This window comes from Taeniopygia guttata, chromosome 2 (genome assembly GCF_048771995.1).
Source record: "Taeniopygia guttata chromosome 2, bTaeGut7.mat, whole genome shotgun sequence".
In the NCBI taxonomy this organism is placed as follows: Eukaryota; Metazoa; Chordata; class Aves; order Passeriformes; family Estrildidae; genus Taeniopygia; species Taeniopygia guttata.
In genome coordinates, this window is record NC_133026.1 from 126,069,104 (window position 1) to 126,088,704 (window position 19,601).

Consider the following 19,601-nt stretch of genomic DNA (forward strand, 5'->3'; position numbering starts at 1 on the left):
TTGACTGTGTTTGGTAATAAATAAACAAAATACAGAAAATACTGTGGCACTCCATGCAAACATTATTTTAATTGGGTTAGCCATTGTCATGGTACTTGTATTCAGAACCTCCCTCACATTTTTACACCATTATAAGGATGCCTCTTCCTACCACTCACTCTTCCTTACCCCAGCAATAAGTGTGTATCATTCCTTCCAAGACACTTGAGAAAAAAAAAAAATAGCAAAAACAAGTGAATGCTGAGTAGTAGGATGAATACTGTTCATATTTATGCATACCAAAATACTCGTTGAGGGATTATCCTTTTTTCAGAGCAGCAAAATCCCTCCAGGAGACATTTGATGGTGCTGCTGCTGCAGGACATTATTTCTTTGTTAATACCCCCGAAGTTGGTTCCTATGAATTTGCTACTATAACTTTTTTAATTGTTTGTCCTTCTGAAGACAAAGAGGCACATCATAAGTTCTTCTCAAGATGTGTAGAAGCAGGAAAATCCTCTTGCACAAGATAAGAACATTTTTTTTTTGAGGTTCCTTAATTTATTATTTGCAGCACCAACCTTGTTAGTTATAATAGCATATTAATCCCAGAGAAACAAATTACAAACTGTCACATGTTTCTGACCTAAAGAAAGACCTAAAGACCTATTTCTATGTAGATGAAAGGGAAAATAATTTCAAAAATTTACAAAATAATGCCACAAATGAACAACTGAAAAATAATCTACCCTTTATAATGTAGTTATATCTCTCATGAATAGTCAGTGATGTGAATTGATGGTACCTTGAGGCCAGAATTTATTGAAAAATCAGGTATTTGTTGGTTTGTTTTTTTGACACCACTGTAAGTGTGACAAGCCTTTAATGCGACTCCAAATATCTAAGTAAATGCAGCATTCATCCAGCATGAGTTACATGTACCTCGTGAATTGCAATAGATTAATGTATCTTTCTCTGTGGAAGAAAATCATGCATCAAAAAAATCTCGTAGACTCAATCTTCACCACTTTATACGATTAATATTTCAGATTGCTGCATAGATGGATTTCTTCATCTCTTAAATTGCAGAAGTGTAGAAAATCTTGCTGGCCAAAATGCCAAATCAGCAACATTAACCATCTCCATTTGAGTTTAGAATTTTGGGTTCGTTTGTTTGGTTTTTTTTAATTCTCCAGCTGATACTCTAAATTGAGATGGCCTCTGCTTTCCCTTAGGTTACCCCTTTCTGTCTCTTCTGCGCTGCTGTGAACAGACTGTTTTACTTTTAGTGAAATATATTGTCTCTGATGAAGATGCTGATAACATGTCTTCAAAAGGGTCCTAGTTATTGCCAGAACTCTCTCCTCAAAGATCAGTCACTGAAGCTGTATGAACAGCACAGACTCTTCACCGTGCAGAGGACCATAAACACTTTTGAGCATGGGTCTCTCACAAGGCATTTACTGCTATTGCACTGCATGGTCTAAGGTCCTTTAAATTCCTAAACTGAGGGCTGTGTGATCAACTCACCTCCCCTGAGGGCAGCCACAAAATCTGACTTATTTTATTGCTTTTCAATGCAATAGAGTATGTGTCAGTGGAATAAAATGATTTTTCCAATCCTGACAGCATTTTGTGTAGTCTCTTCCCTAAATTCTAAATGATAGAAAAATCATTAATGTCAGCTACTTTACCATAAAAGAATAACAAAAGATGACACATCAGGCTGGGGGTGGTAAGTGGGAAATGAAGGACGATTTTTCCCCCCACCAAATAAGAATTTTAGAGCATCAAAAGGATATTTCACTGAAGCAAATGTTGGATATGCAGTGACAGCACTATTGAGTTATTGCTTGCTTTTCAAGCAAAGTAACTTTTTCTGAAATCACAAGAAAATCTTTAGTGAGATGAGAACAACAAGCACTTCAAATCAGAGAAGAGCTTAAGTTTGAAAAGACCTCTACAATCATTGATTCCAACTATTATCATGGCACGGCCAAATCCCCCATAAAACCATGTCCCTAAGTGCCACATCTACACTTCCCTGGGCAGCCTGTCCCAATGCTTTGCGACCCTTTAGGTGAAGAACTGTTTCCTAATACCCATCTAAACCTCCCCTGGTGCAACATGAGCCTTGTGCTGTCACTTATTACCTGGGAGAAGGGGCTGACCCCTGCCTGGCTACAACTGTAGAGAGTGATAACGTCCCCCTGAGCCTTCTTATTTTATATTAAACAGCCACAATTCCCACAGCTGCTCCTCACAGGACTCGTGCTCCAGACACTTCACCAGCCACATTGCCCTTCTCTGGACATACTCCAGCACCTCAATGTCCTCCTTGCAGTGAAGGGCACAAAATGGAATGCAGGATGCCAGGAGTGGCCCCACCAATATGAAGTATAGGGGCATGATCACTGCCCTGATCCTGCTGTCTTAATCCCAGATACATTCTCTTAATTGTGTATTAATAGTCTCTTTTATTATATTTTTTGGAGCACAATTTAAAAATTTGGCATAGTATAGAGTTGTTTTAAAGTGTCCTTTAATAGTTCTGTTTTGCAGAGTTTCTCTGTAGCGTCCATTTGGTCACCAAAATCAGGCCCTGAGAGACTGAAACAATTTCAGAATTGCAAAGGGCATGAAAAACTAATTCAATTTTACTGCATGTTAAAATCATGACAGCTGTTTTTTTGTTACTAAACAAATGGGCCAGTGGAGTCTGCCAAATTTAATAAATAGGAATAAATAAATTTACACTAAAGATTTTCCAGTAAAACAAGACTTCTTCAACTGTGATACATTTCATGTATTCTTGCCAGTTTTAAATATGTTTTTTCCCTTCCACAATGATAACCCTTTGGCCCTTACTTTAGGTAACCCTGCGACATCTTGTTTACAATCACTTGCCCAAAGGCAGACAGCAGTTAGGCAGGTGATGACTTGCTACCATGAAATAAAAAAGCTGAAGAAAATGAAAAGGCAAGGAAGAGAGAAACAATTTACCTCCCCATCTGAAGCTGCAACACTATTTGGATACTCCAGTGCACTGCTGCTTCCCAGCTCTATTTTACCCTGCTTGAAACAGAAAAGTCAAGAGCAGTTCAGTACTGGTTACTTACTCAATTGTGTTCCTGTCCACTTTTCCTGTCATATTAATGCCATAGAACTGCTGCATGGCAGCTATAGCTGATTGCATGGTTTCTGCAGAGCGCAACACGGACATTCGGGGGTCAGTTGGTGGAAGGTAGCCATACTTTTGTAACCATACCTGCAATGACAAGTGCAGTGGCTATTAAATAGAAATTAGAGGTAAATAAAATGATCCCTAACATTTAGTTGTATACTATACACAAAGAAGCTTCTAATTCACCAAGTATATGTTCTGTTAGTTTGGGTGCTTGGGTTTTATATTTATTTTAGCTGTAGATTAGAAATTCTTTGGGAATTTTATTTCACCTTCTTTATTCAAGATTTTGTTGTTATAAGACAGAGTTTTCTACCCAGAAGACATCTCACTTTATTATCTGAAACTGCCTGCTTCTATTATTTATTTAATGTATTTATTTATTTATTTATTTATTTGAAGCTACAACTTAAGCACCTTACCCTGTCTCTAGGCACTTTAAGTAGAGTTTTAAGCAGACAAGACATAAATCTACAATATATGCCACGTACAATTAACTGCCCACAGAGCACATAATAATATTTACCATCTACAATAATAAATACACAATAGTTCACACATTTACACTAAATTGTTATTGTCACTCGAAGAGCATGAAAGAGAGGGTAGGGAGACATTCAGCTTTCTGAGAAGAATATCAAAATCACATACTTATAGGCAAAGCAGGTGTCCAGGAGATATTGAAGTAGCAGAGTCTGCCTTCACTTAGAGAAAATTCTCTCATAAGAGGAACTGCTTTTTTAAATCAAGATGACAACTGCTTATGCTCTCAATTGTGTAGAAGTGTGAGGTCGAAATTATTGAAAGCTATATGCATTAAAGCCATTATCTTAAGAACCCTTGGACAAGCCCTCTAAAACATGCTGTCCTCTTGAGGCAACGTTTTATAAACAGGTAGCTGCAGTTATCATGTTTCTATGCATTCTCAAAATCAAGATTATACACAAAACAGTAAAAAACTTGTGAGGAAGTGAGGGCACTGACACAGCTTTAAAAATGTCTTTTCATTTGAGGGCTGGAAGTACTCACTAGAATGAAAGGCACATATATTGCCAATTTACAAGACTCAGTTAAAATGGATTGCTGCAATTTCACTCCCCCCAGTAACAAAATATTTGTGAGCCCATTAATCTGATCTTCTGTTCTTTAACCAAAAAAAAAAAAAAAAAAAATTGAAATGTATTCAGCTACCTCTTTCAAACATGTCACATCACAATTCACAGATTCTGAATCATTACATTAATGAATTATATCCACCCACCACACCTTATAGTGTTTTGTGGGCTCTCTCTGCCTCATACTACACTTCTGGGTTTTTACCTGTTTGTATATACACTGTTATATGCAGCCTAACACCAGTTTATGGATCTATTTTCAGTTTTAAATTTATCTTTCTGAGTCCACCATTTCAGTTTTGCAACAGGTTGACCACAGTTGTGATCCACTCCCCGTTTATGAACACAGTGAAGATGATCACCTAAAATTAACTTATTATTAAAGTTCACTTTACTAACACTGAATGTGCTTTATAGGTGAACATTGGCTCAGAGTAAGTAAAAGATCAAACTGGAATTAATTGTGGAAATCTTCAAGTTATGAGTTCAGATATTTCTAATTTAAACATGTTTATCTTAAACACACATTTACCTGTGTAGTTCACACACAAACTCAACAACCACAAAATCACAAAATCACACAATACTCTGAGTTGGAAGGGACCCACAAGGATCATTGAAACCAACTCTTAAGTGAATGACCCACAGGGATCAAGCCCACAACCTGTTTGTGAGCTCTACACAACAGGGAAATACAACAGGACAGGGAGGTATAGACAGGATTAAGACCCAGACTAAAGTCTTTCACCTTCACACTATCTCTACATACAGGAACCATTCAGAATAAGAAAATGTTGTTTAATAAATGGGAAAACATTTTTATTTACAATATAAGTGAATTGCTACAATCAGTACCTACATACAACTTTACATATTCATACCTTCTTGTATTTTGCAGTTTTAAGGGAGAGCTTGTGTACATTAAGTGTGTGCAAGATTTGGGTAAGTACACAAATAACTGTTTATGTACCACTTTGCAGATGAAGCCTGTTCTTCCCTATATTATTGGAAGATAGCTCTGAAAGGCCAGCCAGCCTGAATGTTGGCAAAAGCAATGTATTAAGTGGAAACAAGACCACAGAGCTAATAAATAAATAAGTTTGACACAGAATGGATTGACTTCAGTGTAGTATGCAGAGTCTCTTTGCATTAATGTTTACAATGAGAACATTTAAGTATGGGGTTATTTTTATATTCATCTTCTCAAGACAGTGATATCAAAACAAATAGTACAGGAATAAAAACAGTTCTGAGTAGCATATCACAGTTATGTAAAATGGTGCCACCTTCTCAGCAAGACTTTGGTATGCAGACACAGACTAGGAATTTTTATGAAGCTCTCAGGTGCTAAGGGCAGAAAAAAATTGCTTGGTAAGCTTGGGAGGTTACCTATCACCATGCAAACCATCCTCACTGCAGCATAACTGACGAAGTCAGAAGTATGGGATTGCAAGAAAGAAAACATGCCAGAAGTTAAACATTCAGATATCTCAATTAGAAAAGCTGTTAATATAGAGATAGAAAAAAATATCTTGGGGACTACTGCTCATGGGAGAAGTGGGAGAGGAAGAACAAACTGGAATCTAGGAGAGTGCCACTGCAGAGACACTTGGAAGAAAAGGAAAAGAGGGTTGGCTTAGAAACAGCAGGAAAGGACAGTATAGCCTTTCTCTATCTAAAAAGTCTTACATGTAAGGTAAGTACAGGATGCCTGAAAGCCACCTCCAGTCATTGAACAAAGAAAGGAGACCACCTGGGTCTTCCCTCAGACTTCTAAATAGACTAGAAGTCACAGCCAACATACTCGAAAGTCAGATGACACTCTGAAAGTAAGTTTCTTTTTGAAAATTGAGACAAATTGACCTCCAGGCTGGTGAATGTTTGAGAGCTAGTAGGATTTAGGGTTACCAATTTCTTTACTCTGTCCTTATGCAAAAGGATTATGAAACAAGAAAAACGACAGAAAATCTGGTTCTGCAGTTTCCTGCAGGAAGAATAGAAACTTTGGAAGGACCTTGGCTCAGATTACCAGATAACTGAAATATGCATTTCAGATTTTATTTTTCATAGCCCAAATGCTGTGAACTATAGAGGAGAAGCTTAACTTTAAGCCCAGATAATATATAGGTAGGCAAAACAACAAAAAGGAAAATAAACAGTATGAGAAGGAGAATGAAAGGAACAAAAATTCTCTTGGTCTTGTAGTTTTGAGGCAAGCTATAAAAGAAATTATACACAGAAGAATTTTCCCCTCCCCTCTTCTGAAATTAGACTTAGTCTGCCTTTAAGGTACTTCAGCAATGACAGTGTCATGGCAAGCCTCATTCTGAGGAAATAGCTGGTCTTGGAACAAAGAAATAGTGACGTATATCCATCTAACATGCAGTTCCTTGGATGTCAATGGAACCCTTTGCACAGACCCCAAACAGGTGATAGATTTCATTCCTTTATACAAATTAAGAAGATAAAATACTGCTACTTCAAGTCAAGTTTTTGGGCAGGACTTCTCCTGCTGCAAAATGAGATCCATGGTATCTCTCAGGTAACAACAGAAAAACACTTCTGGAAGGCAATAGGTTCCACCATTTCCCTCTCTAGTAGGGTGCTTTAGTACCTCACTGCTGTGAAGTTTCCTTTAGATTTTAATCCTTCTTACTAGAATTTAAGCCTGTAACTTAAGCCTGTAACTTTTTATTTTACCTGCTACAGGTAAAGGGAACCAATTATTCATTTCCCCTCTGAAGCAGCCTTTCATGTATTTGAACTTTCTGATGACTTTCATTCTTTTTACTATTTTAAAAATGAACTAAAGAAAACTCTTTTGCTTAATCATATTTCATTATCTGCATTAACCTACAGAGAACCTGAAGCTAAAATCTATCTTTACTAAGCATCTTCTTGCAGTAGATTTCTATGCGAAATCCCATTGCTGACCTATTAACAAACACGGGAGTTTAGCTGTACTGTTAGGAGTAATTCAGAAGAATGCGGACACAAAATATTTCATTTTTTGAAAGAAAATAAAAAAAAAAAACAGAAAAAACAACAAAAAAAGTTACCCTAAAAATATTTTTATTCTGTAACAGAACTTCAAGGCTTATGTCCCATTAATCTAAACATTTTAAAATTTTAAACCCATGTTTCACATGTTTTTCCCACCAGAAAAGTTTCTTCAGCCTAATTCCACCTTCTGTTTTCATAATCGTAAAGGAAATGAGAAACAGAATCCATTGGTGATGAAATCTGTAGACATGACAGGAATTTGTTGAGGACCCAATATTTCTGCAGGCATCCATGGAGCCATCAGCACATGAGCTATATACCTTCCAGATTTTGGATGTCATTGATTACATACCTAGAGTTTGGGGTTTTTCAATGACATGATGGAAACATCTTTTCATTTTAGTTTGTAACTTATGCTATGCTGTGTGGGTCATCTGGCTATGGAACAGATAGAACTTTCTCCCATGGCTGTATTTTTTTTTCTCCTCTAAAGAATAAAGAATGGGCTAACAAAGTGTATTAAACATACCAAGGAATCTTAATCATTCAGATTTTGTTAGTTTAGGAAGAAAGACTGATCTTAAAAACAGTATGCTAACACCAAACTCTTATTAAGAACAAGGAAAACTGATGTATTATCATTAAAGATTAAACAAGAATATTATTAAGATAATCAGAGTTTCAGAGACATTACTGATTTCTAAGATAGAAGAAAGCTTAGCAACAAATTATTAATGTTTCTGAATGACAGTACATAGTATCAGCTACAATACAATTATGTCCTATGAACCCGAAGGCTTAGTAAATCAGTCTAATAAAGCACGAATAAAAACAAATTCACAAATATCTTCAGTAGAGCAGCTACATATAATTATTATTCATGTATTCCTATTCGTCTTTTAGATTTTATCTGCAAGCAGAATTCCTATCTGCACTGAGTAAAACTGTGATATTTCATAATTTCAAAATATTTTGACTTCTATTTTTTAATACACTTCCACACTATAAGTGAAATGATTTTAAGTGTCTGAGTAATTCAGGAGATTTGTATTTTCAAAAAGCACACATTTATGATTGTAACTTACAGAGCTAACCACAGGATTTAGTAGTTCAAGTGCTGATGTAATTGTGAACAGGATTGAAGGCTTTAACTATAGTAAGGATAAATAAGCTAGCTCTAGAATTAGTATCCATATGACCAAGTTATTTCTTAATTTAGGTCAAATAAACATAGCTAATGGTGTGGTTTAATTACAAACCTACCTATTGCAGCAAATACAGACTTTTCAGTGACAATTTGATAGACAGATAGCCAGAAATAAACCAAAGTGTTTACACAGAGCATTACATGAAATCTTCTGATGTCTTTCCTTCCTTTTGCCTCCAGTGCCAGAAGTTCCTCATCAGTGGTGTTTTTTCTTCTTAACAGAATGCTCTGATGTGAATGGGTATATGATGCATGTAAGAAAAATACTTCCAAGAAAAAGCACACACAGTCCAGGAGAGTCTACCTAGTCTATCACTAATGTCTACAGAATGAAAATAAGAATTATGATAGAAAAAACAGAAGTCTAATGGTCATGATTGGTTTACTACCCATGGTTTTGAGATAACTAATCCTTAACAACCAAAAACCAGTTTGCATGTTCAGAGTACAGTGAGGTTCACAAATATATCAATTTCTTGTAGATTGTATAGTAGTGTGGAAAAGATCTTAAAATGAAGGAAGCATCTTCAGACCAAGAAATTATCTTTTTTATTGCTTTGAAAATGCCAAAAAGAAAAGGTCAAAATACCAACTTGCAAAATTTTGTTCTCCATTGACATAAACTAGAAAGTGACCAATATATTTTCTTGTGAATTATTGTGAAATAATAATTCCAAGAAATAATTTACATGTGACACTGACACATTCTTAGACACATTAATGGCACATTATTCTTAGACACTGGCACATTATTCTTGGACACAATAATCTTCACTAGGGATTTCAAAAATTAGCAAGGGACTTAATAATTCAGACAAGTCTGTGAGATGTCTAGGTTGCAGCCTGCACAACAGTAGATACTTAGATACAGTACTAGAAGTAGCAGAATTTACCTCAAAGTGGGTCACAGAAGAGAATAAATTTGGCTTCACTGGGTTCAGTGTTGCTGCAGCTAGTCAGTTCAAAATTAATTGAGGCACCTCCACTGTTCTATTTTGTATCTGTCTATTGATTTTTCTGTGTTCTAGCTACAAAATAGATGTGAAACTGAATAATCTCACCATATTAGTCTCAAACAGTACAAAACTAGATTTATTAACACATGATACTGTATGTCAGCAGAGAGGTGAAAATCTGGAATTTCTCCACTCACATGTATGGTGACACAGATAATTTTAAAAGGGTACTCCTCGGTGAGATGCAGCTCAAGAATGAAGGCTGCAGCCCAAAGCCAGAAGCTCTGCATTGTAAGTGACTTTGATTCAAACTTGGCATCCAAGGAGTGACAAAAGTAAAAAGGCAAAATGTATTTAAAACTGAGTTCTGAATTCCTCTCATTTTTTATTCAAGTTTAGTTTAAATATTCTAAATAATTTCCTTTATTTTCCCACACTTACACATGGGAAAAGCAATGTAGCTCAAGAACAGCAGAAGTGGGAGGTGTAAAAGGGCTGTCGGGAGCACCAGGCCAGAGCCATTTACAGATCCCAGGCAGATGGGAATGTATCAGTGAGCAGCAGATGTGAGGTCTACATATAGCACCGTCCTTCAGCAACTAAAATATGCCTGGAACAGAGATTAGACACTACTCCGCTCCAAAGGCAGAAGCTACATTGTTTATTCACTATTTCTACTGTCTGTGTGGAGAGTGGGTTAGTGGCATAACAATCTGACACAAATCCCTGGCCTGAAAAGAAACTCTTGATCATTTCCTCAAACATATTTATAACTGACTTCAGAATGTGGACCTTATTCATTAGTTGCTCAGGGAAATTTTCTTCAATCACTAACGAAAATCTCTAGCAAAGTCTGGCAGAGGCCCAGACCAGTGGAAATATTTCTGCAAATAAAACTTCTAGTAGACATAAATACTCAATCATACAGCTCGTGTTAAAGCTCATGTTAAAGGACTCTGTCTCTGCTTCTTACTAGAATTTTTATAGCTTTTAGAAGAATATTAAGTGCTCTGCAGGGATAAGAATGCTGTACTGAATATTCTGACTGAATTTGTCCTAACTGGTCCCAAAAAGAGAAAAAAAAAAAAGAAACTTATCAGGCCATGAGGGTGAATAAGGGACTATAACATCACTCCTATGAAGAAAGACTGAGAAAACTGTGACTTTTCAGCTTAGAGAAGAAAAGGCTCCAGGGGTATCTTACCTATGTACACAAATATCTGAAAGGAAGGAGCAGAGAAGATGGAGTTTTTCCACAGTTCCCAGTAACATGACCAGAGGTTATGGCTACAAACTGAAACACATGAAGCTCCTTCTCGAATCTAAAGAAACACATTTTTACTGTGCACTGGCAACAGATTGCCCATAGATGTTGTGGTGCTTCCATTCTTGGAGATACTCAAAAGCCATTTGGATATGGGCCTAGGAAGGGGATGGACAGAGTTCTCTTCCTACAATAGCCAATAACACCTTTGGTTTATGAATGTAAAACTAACAAAGAACATGGGTGAAACATTGCAACTTTCTGCCTGATAGTTAAGCAATTGTATACTTTTACAAAGAATTGTCGTCTACTCTTTTGATAACCATAATATTGTGGGGAATGGAGATTGCCCACAAGATTCCATAACCTCCAGTTCCTTTAAGACTCAAACCTTTTACATTTTTTGCCTTTTTCTGTCCCTCTTTGTGCATTTTCTGAGAAGTTATTCATGTGTTCCTACTTGGAACATTCTTTATCTTTCCTGGGTTTAGATTTTTCTTTTTCTTTTATGATTTTCTGTGACTCATTCATTATATGTAGCCGTGGAGTTCATTCAGATGCCTGGATCCCAGAAAACTACTGACTATATCAAGGTGATAGACATATAACAAAAACAATGATGAGTCTGGAGTCAGAGCAATTCTGTTTGAACCAAAGGCCTATGAGGTGTTCCTTGGAAAATCATCACTCACTTTTTGTTAGCAAAAATGAGTGATGCCTCCCAATGTTCTTATTCACAACATTGCAAGTATTTAGACAAGGCTTTGAACATATCAATCAGTATATAAATGCAACTGTTGTCTGGTGATATATTAAAAAAAAAAGGCAAGAGTTCCCAGTAAGTCTTTCACCACATTCCAGAAGATCACCCCATCTTGTCATTGCCTTGGTATTATTCTTTGACCCCTAAGCTTTGCTATACCTCACTTGCAAACTGATTATTTTCATCTAATCCAAATATATTGATGGCATAACTTTAACTGTGCTTAGCATCATGATATTTTAGGGCAGAGTTGTTTATTCTTATAAAAAAGGCAATCAGTGAACTGAACAACAACTAGGGAAACAGAATTTGCTGCATAGATCCTACAGCTTAGTATTTGCTTGAACTTTTGTTTCTTCTGGTTTAGATTTCTCAAGAGAAAGGCATCTTTCCTCAGACACATATTCTAAACAATCAAAGCAATGCATTTCATCATGAATTCATGAGGACTGCCTCAATCCTTCAATCACCATCCTACAAGTGAGAAAGTTTCCAAGTGGTTGGCGCTAGCGGGAAATGACCACGTATTTTTTTAGGCTCTGAGAATATCATTGCAGGCAACCATATAGGAGGTGTACACATCACTAAAACTTAAAAAAAAAAATAAATATTTTCCTTATAGGCTGTAAAACCATTAACAGCAGCAGTGACACCAGAAACAGAAACTGTGTACTACTGTAAGACTGATGTAAGACTTAGTTATTTGGTATGTCTATCTTCTATGGTGCAATTATAAATTACATGCTGTGATGTAAATCAAAAAAACAAAACCAGAAGTGTATTGACCAAAAATACAGTAATGATCACTTTCCTTTTTATATATCCCAATAGGTTGTTTCAAATAATTTTACAAAAGTACCAAAACTTTGTCCTAAAACTTTTATGTAGGAAACCAACAGATGGTGGTATGTTACTTTAAAAAGGCTTGTAGGAAGGTAGACCATTGTAAAAAGGAAAAGGTCAATCTACAAAGTTCCTTTGGGGAAATGATTAGTCAAACCATATTTGGCTCTTGGTATTTGAATCCATTAGATAAAATAGCTTTACTATTATAATTTATGCAGTTTCAATTTACAACACTGAAATAGATGAAATGCAATGTAAACACCTAAAGGACGTGTGACTTGAACAAACTTTTTTTATCTATCTTGCCTTTATTTAATTTTCTTCATTATAATAGGTTTTTTCTCATTTTATAAACATAAGAAACATCATATTCTGAACCACTGAAACATTCACTAAATAGCTACATAAATGTTTACTGAATAGATATCAATAATATGAATAATCTTATATTATATGAATATAATATGAATATAATATAATAGTCTTATATTATATGAATATGAATAGTCTTATATTATGAGCTAAATTAAAATTGCATTAAAGAAAAAGAACAGAAATGCAACAGCACAATGCATGTTTTTGTTGATTTATACTTTGTAGGTTTTTTATTACACCTTTATAAATAAGATTGTATGTAAATTCATACTTTATCACACATAAGCAGTGTTTAAAAGTTTGCCTGTAGAAAATCAACTGGCTATGCCAAAGTCAAGAATAAAGCTTCCTTTTGTGGAAACAGGAGGTACTTAACTGAATCAGTTAATTCCTTTATTTGGATGAATATCACTTTTATTTCTTTCTATGTATTTTAAGCAATTAATGATATCACAACTATCAGCAACATAAATTTTATCCCAGTATGTTTGTTTACCACAGTTAAAAGAATTTTTAAATGTAAATATATAAATATATGTGATATTGACTTGCAACTTGAACATTTTTTTTTTTCTGCTTTTCAAAGTCAGATATGTAAGATGCAAAATTTCAGGTCCTGAACTTCCTTGCTGGATGTCATTGCATATTTTAGAAATACTTCCTTTTTTTGACTGGTCTAAGATTTGTGATACTTACAGTACTATTATAGCTATTTGAAAAATCTGATCTATGTTTTCCTGCAGAAATCTGTAGATAGAAGATAAACGTGGATTTTGTAAATACATAAAATTGATGTATGATAGCAGTTTGTCATCTCCCAGGGAGAGACAAGAAGAAAATGTAATGAACAAAAATGGTAATTCTGTCTTTCCCAAATTACTTTATTTGGTCTACATGGCAGAATGAAAACAAACAAAAGTAAATACTACAACAGAACATTTATAAGAAAAATCTCATAACAACTGCAAGGAGGCCAGGGAGCTAATAAAAAAAAGGAAGTACATTTTCTGAATGGTATGATTTCTTCATAAGGAAGATAGACAATATTCCAGTTCAGCCACTGTTTTGCAATGAACTCAGTCAATTCAGCTACATAATGAGTGTCTCTGATCAGAGGCCCTAATGGTGAAAAGGAAAACACAGTACAGAAAATAGCTTGTCCTCTATCCCATAATGTTTTGATTTCTAACTGATTCCCCAGTTTTGAAAATGCTGTTCCAGCACGAGTTTCCATTGGATATTGATCTATAATTAATGTTTCCCACTTTCATTTCCAACACTTCTTCAGAAAATGCCTGTGGGAGATGCCTCTGCTACAGGGAGGGCAGGGATCAATCAGAACCCAGTGCTGCCATTTATACATGCCTGCTTCTAATGATTTTCTGTGATAGTTTATGCAAAATACACCTGTCTATCTTTTCCTCTGGTATGTGTGGTTCAAATGAAACCACATAGTGCCCTACAGCTAAAAAAGTGACAACACTGAGTAAACATTTTTACTTTTTTTTACGCATCTTCAGCAATGATCACATATCTTTCATTGATCCTGTTTTAGCATGGATCATAGTAGATGAATACAGTCACTTTTCTGTACAGAGTTCAGAACTTATGCAACAAGAAAAGGTGAATTCAGTACTGGAATTAATAGCTTTTGACTCCTGCCAGTGATAGTAAGGTGAAGGAAAAAGGACAGAAGGTATAGAGAAAACTATTTCACTTGCTATAATAAAGACACATAAATTCCAAGGTAAAATATTTTTTTTTCCTTGAAACAATGTATGTGTAAATTAGTGGCAGAATATGACCAACTCAGTCTTGGTCTATTAGCCTCCTACTTTCAAAAAGACAAAAAAGTCCTTATACATCATTTGCTGTCTGTTTTCTTGCAGTACACTAACTCACCAGCTGTTTGTAAGCCTCTTGCAAGTAGCAGAAAAACAGAATATATTTCAGCACATCTGCAACTCTCCTTTTTATGTCATCCTCTAAATTCTATTTTTGTTAAATGGCAGAATTACAAAAATAGAAGGGGGGAAGGGGAAGTGGTAGATTGATTCATGTGAGGGATGTGACAAAGTGATTCCTGCAGACAGAAAGGGATATAGAGTAATTGCTTAAAGCAAGCCACAGGATTATCTTTTATTAGCTTCTCTATGGGCTATGGTAATGTGTTTTACAATTTAAAAATGTTGTAGAACAATTTCAGCTTTGCTTAATTAGGACCTGATGCTGTGAATCCCTAAGTGCTCTCAGTAGCCATAGGTTCAGTTGGATGCCTAGAACACTCAGTATCCAGCTCAACTCAATTGTGTCACTTACAACCAAAAACAAGAATATAATTTATCCATACTTTTATATATATTAAAAAAATTAATTGCTTGAAGAAAATTATTTCCTTACACTCATTACTGGTAATATTTGAAAAGTCCAGATATTTTAGAAGTTGGGGTTTTGGTTTTTTTAATAAATACATTGGTTTTCTAGCTCAAGCATGCAGATCGAATCACAATAGCAGAAAAGGCCAGGGAAAATGATATGGTATGCTTTTCTGTTTTCTTCTTCCAAAAGACATGGTCTTCCATGAAATTAAGTAACATAGTAAATTTTGAAAATTACATTTGCAATTAATAATTATCACAGGTCCTGTATTCTCATAGCAATGACATTAGTACCTTAATTCTGCAAATACAATATTAAGCATCCCAAGCAGCATTTTATTTGATATTAATTTATTTTTAGTTCAACCTATGCTTTTTTAGACTTGGTCTGCCATAAACTAGAGGCAAAATTAGACCTTGTTTAATGCATTCAGCAATTAAATTCAAATTTACAAAAGTATGTATACATTTTTTAGAGGTTCAAAGTGCAAGTGAGAACTGATTTTAAATATTAAAGACAAGGGTGTTTACAACAGTTTATCTGTATGTACATCTCTGATTCAGAGGAAAATTAAACTTTTTATTTTTCACTTTTGCTCTTAGAAGCAAGAAAACTAATTGAGTTAACAGTTGTTAGTGAACAAGCTGAATATTGTATTTCTCAGCTTCTACTGGAAGAAAAAAAAGAAAAAACCTTAGGAAAAAGGAGCAGTGTAAGTTTTGTTGTACTGAAAACAAAAAAGAACCACCAAAAAACCCCAACAAAACAAAAACCAACACAAAAAATAAGGAAAAACAAAGTTTTAAAAGAGAGAAAACAGTGTCAGGAATCAAATATATCCTGAATTTTGCAAACATCAAGCTCTTCTACAGATTAGGGTACCACAGAACTACAATTAAAGAACCCAAAAAAACCTCCAACCTGTGACCCATGTATAGTGAACAAAACATTCAGATTCTGATTGATGTGGAAACAACTGTTTAAGATTCATTGTTCTAGTCCATTCTATCCCAAATCAGAACAGATACACAAACTATTTCCAACTGAGATCTTCCAGTAGGTGGTGGACATCATGGAAGAAATATTCTCATGTTGCTGTACTGTTTTTCTGCACGACAGCTAAAGTAAAATAAATTTTAAAAATTTGGCTATATGTTTTAAATTTCTACAGGTAAGAAAATTATATTTTCACACTGTTTAAAGGTGATGATTGTATGATAAATATCTGCAGTATAAATCCCATTTTTAGCAAGAGCTACTTCCTTACGAGAAAATTCACATTCATTCAGTCAGTTAAATGTTGAGTTTTAAAAAGCATTTTTCACATCTAAGTTTGTTGTCTGCTTCAACTGATCCATATTAACTTTTGAAAATATAAATAGAATTCAGTTTAGTTATTCTTAACACTGATCCTATTCTTAAGAAAACAATATTAATACAGAATTTTACAAAATAGTATTCCCATACACAGATTGAGAGATTTCACTCTTTTCTAAAATTGTCTTTTCTTGATTAATCACTTTCTGAAATTAAATTCTCAGAACCTAACAAAGAGTATGCAAGAAGATAGTAACAGAATATCTTAATGATATTAAAATATTTCCAGATTTTGAGAATTGTTTTTAAATGCCCTAGCATTTTTCTTTTGTAGCACAATGAATGGCTGTTTTTGCTGAGCTGTCTAAAAATACTGTCCAACTCTCGTCCCTCAGTGTCTACAATTAATTTAGAAATCTGCAATGTGTGCGAAGGGTTCAAATGATCCTCTCTAGCAGGCGTTACCACATCAGCACTGAATTTCACCTGCCACCCTCAATAAATTGACAACCATTCACTCCAACCCACACATGCTGAGAACTGAACTACAGGACTCAGCAAATAACTTCTCCCTTTCTCTTTCTCTCTATATATCCCTCTCTCTGTCAATGCAAAATCTCACCATAAATTTCTCAACAGAGTCTTGCAAGGTTAAGTGGTTAATTGAATAAGTTTCAACATTTTAAGAAATGTTCTTTTCACTGGGAAGATGAAAATCGAAAGGGAGTGTAATTTCCTTAAATGGTGTGTATTATTGCAAAGTAGAATTAGTTCAGGGAAGTCTTATAACCTTTACTATTGAAGCAGGATGATCAACAGTCATCTGTGAGAAAAAGGTTTCACATAATTTTTCTCCTAGAATTAATTATCTCCTCAGAGATAACATTTTTTCATGAAGAGGAGGATGGGACGGCCTACTGGTACAATCACCATGGCAGTAGCTATTAGATTTTAATTTTTAGATATCATGATCTAGAAATCACCTGTTTGTCTTATGCGCCTGTTCACTTTATCTCATTCCAACAAAACACATGAGGCTTTGACAGCAAAGTGGTAAAGGTATCCATAAGAAAAAGCTGTATATTTAAGCAATAGCATCATGAGACTGTGGGAGGTCTGGCATTTGAAACCTCCAGGGGACACTGCAGAAGCCTTAATGAAGAAAAGCAGGACATAAGTCAAGAGAGGGACTAGTGTAGACCAGTATGGGGTTGGAAGGATCTGCAAAAGATTCATGTGGTTTTAGTGAGCACTGAACTGCTTTGTAGGGAAAAGGATCTGAGGGAAATGGACCAGAGTCTGCCACTGAGGTCTCTGAGGGTGTATTGGATCAGCAGCTGTTTCCATAAATGACTTTATTGTGCACACAAGGTCTAGACATGTAGAATATATGCATACATCCTTTCAAACTTAATCAAGGCCAGTTTTCTTACATATGATGAAAAGATTATTAGTTACAATTTGCTTGCAGATTCAAAATGAGCTATTTGTTTTGTTTCTGTAGGGCACATAGGACAGTTGACACACCAAGTTTTGTAGATGCCACTTTTCATAATGGAATACTTGAACTAAATATTGCAAAATGCACACCACTGATCAGTGTGAGAAGAATATATATAAAGCCTCCTCCCTAGCTTGTGAAGGTCATGAAACATTTTAGATAGAACCAAGTAGTGCACAATTCCACATTTTAACAGAAACACGTGACAAGACTTCTTTTTTCTTCTATTCATGCTACTTTTTATGTTCTTTTTCCTTATTAAGTTTAAAATATAGGAAACTTGTAACAGCAGGAAAGCATCTGAAATGTCCCCGAAACAGTTTTAATTCTCATATCATGTGTTGAAAATTCTGCTGTAAACTCTCATTAAAGGACCTCCACAGGTAATATGGATCTGGTACCCTCAGGGATTATTTTGCCATTCTAAAAGGTCTCTAGAGTAGCTGGTCTTTCTAAAAAGGTACATAATTTAATTTTTAAATACTCAGAATTTAATTTCCACTCAAGACTGAAATAGATTTATTACAGAAAGGCAAATGCCATTGACATGTACACATAAAAGCTCTATCATAGAGCTTATATTGTCTTAAAAAAATTAGTTTGAATATTTTGCAGTTTTAAAACATTTCTTCTTATAGCAGATCAGATGGAGGAAACAATGGTAATCTCCTTCCATAGATAAGGAACTGCTCCCCTAAACGTCTGATAGGAGACTGAGAGGACAGAAAACTCTTGGACACCAAGTCAGCTTCCTCCTGGTCCATCAGAACAAACATGGTGATACTTTCCAAAGCCTTAAGTTGATTAAACTACTTTCACATTGATGTTTGACTAAACGATTTGTAAAATACATAAAAATACCCCAAAAGGTACAATTTTCAGGACAATTGAAGTCTTTTGCAAAAGGAACCACAGGTACAAAAGTACACTTTCTATACTTACTACACATATACTGCCATAAAGTATCCCTAGTCAGATACTAGAGCCAATTTGGTAAGTTGTATTTAATTGTTACCTAATTAATACTTTATTTCATATTTAAATATCTATTTTTGTCGGAACTCAAAATGTCCCTCAGACATTTTTAGAGGTTCCAGGCCTTGGTCAGAAGTATTTTAGACCCTGGCAAGCAGATGAAAACAGCTGTGATCTTGAGTTTGAACCATGGAAGGAATTACCAACTTTGAAGGTGGAATAAGCGGTCACAGAGGGTTAGATGGTATAGTAAAAGTAGTCACAAATTAGAGGGTAAAATTTTTTAGTATTGTACAGGGGGGTTTTAACACCTGTACAGGGGGGTTTTACTTTGTACAGGGGGGTCAGGAGTTCTAAGATGGAGGAAAGTGGACCTGATCCTGTTTTTCCTCCTTCTTCTTCCTTACCTCCATGTTCTTGGTGATGTTGGCATTTTTCTATTGGTTTAGGCTGGGGACACACTGTTCAACGTAGATGATAGATATTGGCACATTATTGTAAATATAGTACACGTAATTTCTGGTATATAATGTTTGTACCATCCCACTGAGGGGCAGAGCCCCGCACACTGCCCTGCAGGACAGACCTGCGGCAGGGCAGCAGAACGTGTTATAGATAAGCAAAAATAAACAACCTTGAAAACAGCACAGACGAACTATGGCTTCTTCTTTGGCAACAGGGCAGAAAGACAGAGACTTTCTACAATCTCGGAATCACCAACACCCACAGATTCCGAC

At 35.4% G+C, this 19,601-nt stretch overlaps 1 protein-coding gene and 1 long non-coding RNA gene across 4 annotated transcripts in view; both read right to left on the bottom strand.

The window, feature by feature from the left end:
* MMP16 (matrix metallopeptidase 16) overlaps window positions 1-19,601 on the bottom strand; it is a 174,061-nt gene that overhangs the window by 87,292 nt on the left and 67,168 nt on the right. For 2 of the 3 annotated variants that reach the window (XM_002199847.7, XM_072924806.1), the window contains one exon: window positions 3,099-3,247. The exons of the other annotated variant lie outside the window; for it this stretch is intronic. In XM_002199847.7, the coding sequence (XP_002199883.1) occupies window positions 3,099-3,247 (149 nt within the window). The remainder of the gene's footprint in view (window positions 1-3,098; window positions 3,248-19,601) is intronic. 3 annotated transcript variants of the gene reach the window in all.
* The window catches only part of LOC140682450 (uncharacterized), a 45,975-nt gene continuing 29,908 nt past the window's right edge, over window positions 3,535-19,601 (bottom strand). The window contains exon 2 of the long non-coding RNA XR_012054219.1: window positions 3,535-18,935. This is a non-coding gene — a long non-coding RNA (uncharacterized lncRNA). The remainder of the gene's footprint in view (window positions 18,936-19,601) is intronic.